The sequence below is a fragment of the Cynara cardunculus genome, unplaced genomic scaffold (assembly GCF_001531365.2).
Source record: "Cynara cardunculus var. scolymus isolate 2C unplaced genomic scaffold, CcrdV1 Un_Scaffold_412, whole genome shotgun sequence".
Classification (NCBI taxonomy): domain Eukaryota; kingdom Viridiplantae; phylum Streptophyta; class Magnoliopsida; order Asterales; family Asteraceae; genus Cynara; species Cynara cardunculus.
In genome coordinates, this window is record NW_020200577.1 from 195,549 (window position 1) to 201,284 (window position 5,736).

Genomic DNA, 5,736 nt, shown 5'->3' on the forward strand with positions numbered 1-5,736 from the left:
TTAGCGGTTTGGCGGTTTGGGTTTAATCGGGGTTGTTAGCGGTTCGGGTTGGGCGGGTTTCGCGGGTTGGCGGTTTTTTGTTCACCCCTAGCCCCTGGTTGATCGGGTTATTGAATTGGCCGGGTTTTTTAGCACTATGTAGGAGAAGAAATATTAAAAATAGAACCTTGGATAGATCGCCATCCGTGGGACTCGAACCCACGACCACGTGGTTAAAAGCCACGCGCTCTACCAACTGAGCTAGAACGGCATTGATGTCTAATTAAGCTTATTCGGTTTTATATCTGTGTTACCGAACCTCCCATTGATATATTGCAAACTGAAATAAAGGATTCATTGTTTTCGCAAATTTACAAGGATTGAAGTCGGCTGATGCAGGTATTGATTCATCGAATTGTGTTCCCGACAAAAAGTTAACACGCAATGTTTCTCAAGCTTCAGCATTTAGATACAAATTGTCTTCCGATTCTCCATTCAGTCAAGTCCTCAAAAACCACTAACATCAATGGCGGAGTTTTACTTCCTCTTCCCCGTCACCGTGCTGAAACAGAATTCGAACAACCCCCCATCAACAAACACAATATTCCACCTCAAAAACCATCCCATTTGGAGAAAATATCTGTTCTCCATAAACCAAAACTGAACCCAGAGGGTTCGGTTGAAAACCCAGACACAGAAAACGCTATAGTTGAAAAGAATAAGGCCGTCAAGGGGAGAGTTTGGTCGAGGAAGGGTATGCTAGAGAAGGATAAGTTGCATACCAAGTCTTGGATGGAACCTGCGAGGGCGAACGACGTGGTGAAGAAAGTGCACACCAACTGTTCGATGAAATGGACAAGATATGGAGGGTGTCTTCCTGCTATATTGGAAGCTTTGGAAACAGTTGGTGATTTAGACGAAGCCTTTAAGCCTTGGGAATTGACCTTGAGTAACAAGGAAAGGACTATAATTTTGAAGGAACAAAAAGATTGGCAAAGAGCCATGGAGATTTTCGAGTGGTTTAAGAGGAAAGGCTGTTATGAGTTGAATGTAATTCATTATAACATAATGATTCGGATTCTTGGCAAAGCTCGTAGATGGGTTGAACTTGAGATATTGAGGGATGAAATGGAGAAGAATCGAATCAATGCCATAAATTCCACTTATGGGACTTTGATAGACGTATATAGTAAAGGTAATATTAGGGAGAAAGCAATGTATTGGTTAGATATGATGAACAAGAGGAAGATGGAACCAGATGAGGTGACTATGGGAATCGTTGTTCAAATGTACAAGACTGCCGGAGAGTTTGAAAAGGCTGAGGAGTTCTTTAAAAAGTGGTCCATGCGTAAAGGTTTAGCCGAGGCTGAGCCTGTGGCTGTTAGCAATAGCACACCAACAAAAGTTGCAGCTTTGAGTGGTGATCCACAATCCCATGTTTGTCTAAGCTCATACACGTATAATACTTTGATCGATACTTATGGGAAAGCAGGGAGACTTAAAGATGCATCTGAGACATTCGAGCATATGCTTAAAGAAGGGATCATCCCAAATACGGTGACACTTAATACAATGATTCACATGTTTGGAAATCATGGGCAGTTAGATGAAGTTGCATCCTTGATGCATAAAATGGAACATCTTGGATGCCCACCTGATACACGAACGTATAATATCCTTATTTCGCTGCACGCTAAGCATGACAATATCGTTATGGCAACAGGGTACTTTAAAAAGATGCAATCGGCTTCTCTTGAGCCAGATGCTGTGAGTTTTCGTACACTTTTATATGCTCTATCAATAAGGCATATGGTTACTGAAGCAGAAGAACTTGTAAGTGAGATGGATAAAAGGGATCTTGAAATAGATGAATTCACACAATCTTCACTTACTAGAATGTACATAGAGGCTGGTATGCTTGAGAAGTCATGGTTTTGGTTCAAGAGGTTTCATATTCAGGGGAAAATGAGTTGTGAGTGCTATTCTGCAAGTATCGATGCTTTTGGTGAGCGTGGGCATATCTTGGAAGCCGAGAAAGTTTTTAACTGTTGTCAAGAACGAAGAAATCCAAGTGTTCTCGAGTTCAATGTCATGATTAAGGCTTATGGCATCAACAAGAAATATGATGAGGCATGCCGATTGATTGATAGTATGGATGCATATGGAGTGATCCCGGATAAGTGCAGCTACAATTCACTCATCCAAATGCTAGCTAGCGCTGACCTGCCAGAAAAAGCTACTATCTATTTAAGGAAAATGCAGGGTTCTGGATTGGTGAGTGATTGCATACCATACTGTGCTGTGATCTCAAGCTTTGTGAAATTAGGCCAACTGAAAATGGCAGTGGGGTTGTTCAAAGAAATGGTTGGATTCAAATTGACACCAGATGTGGTTGTTTATGGTGTGTTGATCAATGCTTATGCTGATGTTGGAAACGTTGAAGAAGCTTTACATTATGTGAATGCAATGAAAGAGATGGGTTTGCCAATGAATGCGGTTATATGTAATTCCTTGATCAAGCTTTATACGAAAGTTGGGTGCTTAAAAGATGCAGAAGAAGCGTACTATATTCTTCAACGGTTAGAAGTGGGGCCAGATGTTTATTCTTCAAATTGCATGATTGATCTGTATACCGAGCGATCAATGGTGAAACCAGCAGAAGAGATTTTTGAGAAATTGAGAAGAAATGGGAATGCAAATGAGTTTTCTTATGCGATGATGTTGTGTATGTACAAGAAAATTGGAAGCTTTGAGGAAGCATTTGAGATAGCACAAAAAATGAGAGAATTTGGACTTTTGACTGATTTGTTGAGTTATAATCTTGTCCTTGGATTGTATGCATCTGATGGTAGATTCAAGGAGGCAGTTACGATCTTTAAGCAGATGATTGAATCTGGTGTTCAACCAAATGATTCGACTTTTAAGTCACTCGGAGTTGTTCTCATGAAACGTGGAGTTTCAAAGAAAGCAGTCGCGAATCTTGAAGTTATGTGGAAAAGGGATCATCAAAGTGGCTTGGAAGCATGGTTAGCAACTCTTGATTCCATAGTTGGTTTGGTTTTTCATGATTTGAATGATGAATGATGATTTAATCGCGTTAATATGTCAAATTTAGAAGAACACCAACACATATGAGTTTGAACACTGCCATGGTTGGTTGGGTGCATCTTTAGATTAATCTGTTGTATGTTCATATAGATGTTTTGAATCTTGGAAAAGATTTATATATATCACTACAAGATTGTCGTTTTAACTTCCATGTGATTTTATTGCCTATATAGTCTCCTCAGTTTCATGATTCTCGTTAAATCATTCTGCACATTTTTTAAGTTCCCTTTTTATCATAAACATGATTGGACTCATGATTACTGTTTCTGGAGGAGAGATAAGGTTTGCATACATCCTACTCCATATCTTATTTCGAACGGGATTTACCATGTTTGTTTGAGGTTTGTGTATATTTTACCTGCAGACCTTGGTTTTGCATGGGATTTGCTAGATTTGTTGCTGGATCCTGGACACCTAGAAAACCCGTTTATGTTCCTACTAGTAACTCATCCCAGGCTACAAAACGAAAACGAAAAACAAACCATTCTCCTACCATTAGCTTGAAACAATAATAGTTAGTTGTTAGCTAATAAGTTATGTTTTGTGAAAAAAATAACTGATAAGTTATATGACAATGTAAAATAACCGCACATTTGATTAAAAAACTTTAGGTCGGCTAATAATTCCAAAGGTTAGTTAGCACCTAAAAGACGAGTATTGTAGTGGTGCACTGCTATGTTATCATATTTAGTAGTCATTGAAGCAATTATTGAGAGCTTGCACACGATATTTTCTTTGAACTTCAAATAATTTTTAGTTTCAGAAAACCGATCGATACAACACGGTAAACGGGTATCGAATCTTTATTGATCCAACATAATTATTTCATACCAAATCTTTCGTTGAGGAATAAAATTGGAAAAGAAATTCAATTAATCACTCAATTAATTTGTTTACAAACAACAATCGGAGCTGCAATTTTGTGTTTTGATTTCATAAGAAAAACAAAAACTAGTAGAAAATATGTACAACTTGTTTCAGTAATCAGTCTCCATCTCTAACAGTGCCAAGACACTACAAGATCTTGAAACCCCACCATCAATTCCTCCCATTCGAAACCATCTCCGCCGCCCACCACCGTCATCTCCACCAGCAACAACTCAACCGCCACCTCCAACACCTTTGCCAACACCACCACTCTTCCTTTCACCAACCCAACCATATCCCTGTTCCAACTCTCTTTGTCTTTCATTTTCTTCGATCTGTAACCCAATCTCTCACCCACCTCTGCCACCCTCTTCTCTATCTCCTCCGCGGTCGCCGTTGATGTGAATCTTCTCTCCTTTCTCACGATTTTCTCCTCGAAGATACCTGATAAGTTCAGCCCTGATGACATGGAGATGATGTCAAACGCATTCATCTGCGTCTTGTACTTGATCGAACTCAGATTATCTTCGTTTGTTTCCGATTCACCGGAGGATAACTCCAGAGGTTCCGGTCTCAGTGATTTTTTGAACCACGACAGCCCCATTAACGTCTCGATGCTCATTCTGGTTTTTGGATTTGGATCAAGCAGCTTCTGAATTATGACCCTGGGTTGTTTTGGGATCCAATCCGGGAAAACGAATTCTCGTTGGTGGATTTTCCGGTACATGTTTGCTAAATTACTGTCGTCGAAAGGAAGATACCCGGCTAGGAAGATGAACAGGATGATTCCACATGACCAGGCGTCCGCTTTTGATCCGTCGTAGCCTTTCCGGCGAACAATTTCCGGGGCGGTGTATGCCGGAGTTCCACATGCAGTATGAAGGAGACCGTCCTTTTGGGACTCGGGTAGCGCCGACAGCCCAAAATCAGATATTTTAAGGTTTCCTTGTTCATCTAGCAACAGGTTCTGAGGTTTGAGATCCCGGTGCGCGACACCGTTTTGATGGCAGAAATTGAGGGTGGAGACGATCTGTTGAAAGTACCTCCGGGCGGTGGCTTCCTTCATCCGTCCCCGGCGGGAGAGCTGGGTGAAGAGCTCCCCACCGGCGGCGAGTTCCATGACGAGATAGATCTTGGTTTTGGTTGCCAATACTTCATGGAGCTTAAGAATGTTGGGATGGTTCAAGCGGCGCATGGCGGCGACTTCACGGACAAGTCGAGGCTCCATGGTCGGATCTGCTATGGTGGGTTTCTCAATAACCTTGACGGCGACGGATGAATCGTCGATGAGAGAACGGCCATGATAGACTTTGGCAAAACTGCCACGACCCAAAAGGCGGGTCAGTTGATACTTGTTGAGTATGATCGTGCCGCCATCGCTGGCGGTTCTGTTGATGATGGCTGCTGTAGATGGCGGTGCCATGGCTGGAACGAATAAAATGAACGGCGGAGAGAGAGAGAGAGAGAGATTGGTGGGTGGGTGGAAAGGAAGGGAGTTGTTTAAGAGGGTTTTATAGGAAATGGGAAAAACGAGGACCAGTTGGGTTTTGGCTGTCTTCATTCCTTCCTGTTTTTAGTCTTGAAGAGCGTTTCTCTGATATTTTTCATTCTCTTCGAAATTACTATTTTACCCCCACTCTCATGCTTCACTGTTTTCGAATTAATAATTGTTTATTTTACAAAATAATATATAGATTAAACTGGATTTATGTTTTTAGTCCCTCTGGTTTCAAAGTTTCTAGCGGATGCCATTTTTATTTTAAAAACTTAATAAGACGTGTT

At 41.1% G+C, this 5,736-nt stretch overlaps 2 protein-coding genes and 1 non-coding gene across 3 annotated transcripts; 1 reads left to right on the top strand and 2 right to left on the bottom strand.

Annotated features, from left to right (window-relative positions):
- Window positions 1–177: 177 nt before the first annotated feature.
- On the bottom strand, window positions 178–250 carry TRNAK-UUU. The gene has a single exon. It is a non-coding gene; the product is annotated as a tRNA-Lys (tRNA).
- A 124-nt stretch (window positions 251–374) lies between these two features.
- On the top strand, window positions 375–3,400 carry LOC112501669 (pentatricopeptide repeat-containing protein At3g23020). Its single transcript, XM_025105360.1, has one exon. The coding sequence runs from the start codon at window positions 424–426 to the stop codon at window positions 3,061–3,063; it is 2,640 nt and encodes an 879-aa protein (XP_024961128.1). The 5' UTR covers window positions 375–423; the 3' UTR covers window positions 3,064–3,400.
- Window positions 3,401–3,932: 532 nt separating this feature from the next.
- Window positions 3,933–5,473, bottom strand: LOC112501668 (CBL-interacting serine/threonine-protein kinase 7-like). Its single transcript, XM_025105359.1, has one exon. The coding sequence runs from the start codon at window positions 5,375–5,377 to the stop codon at window positions 4,085–4,087; it is 1,293 nt and encodes a 430-aa protein (XP_024961127.1). The 5' UTR covers window positions 5,378–5,473; the 3' UTR covers window positions 3,933–4,084.
- Window positions 5,474–5,736: the final 263 nt, after the last annotated feature.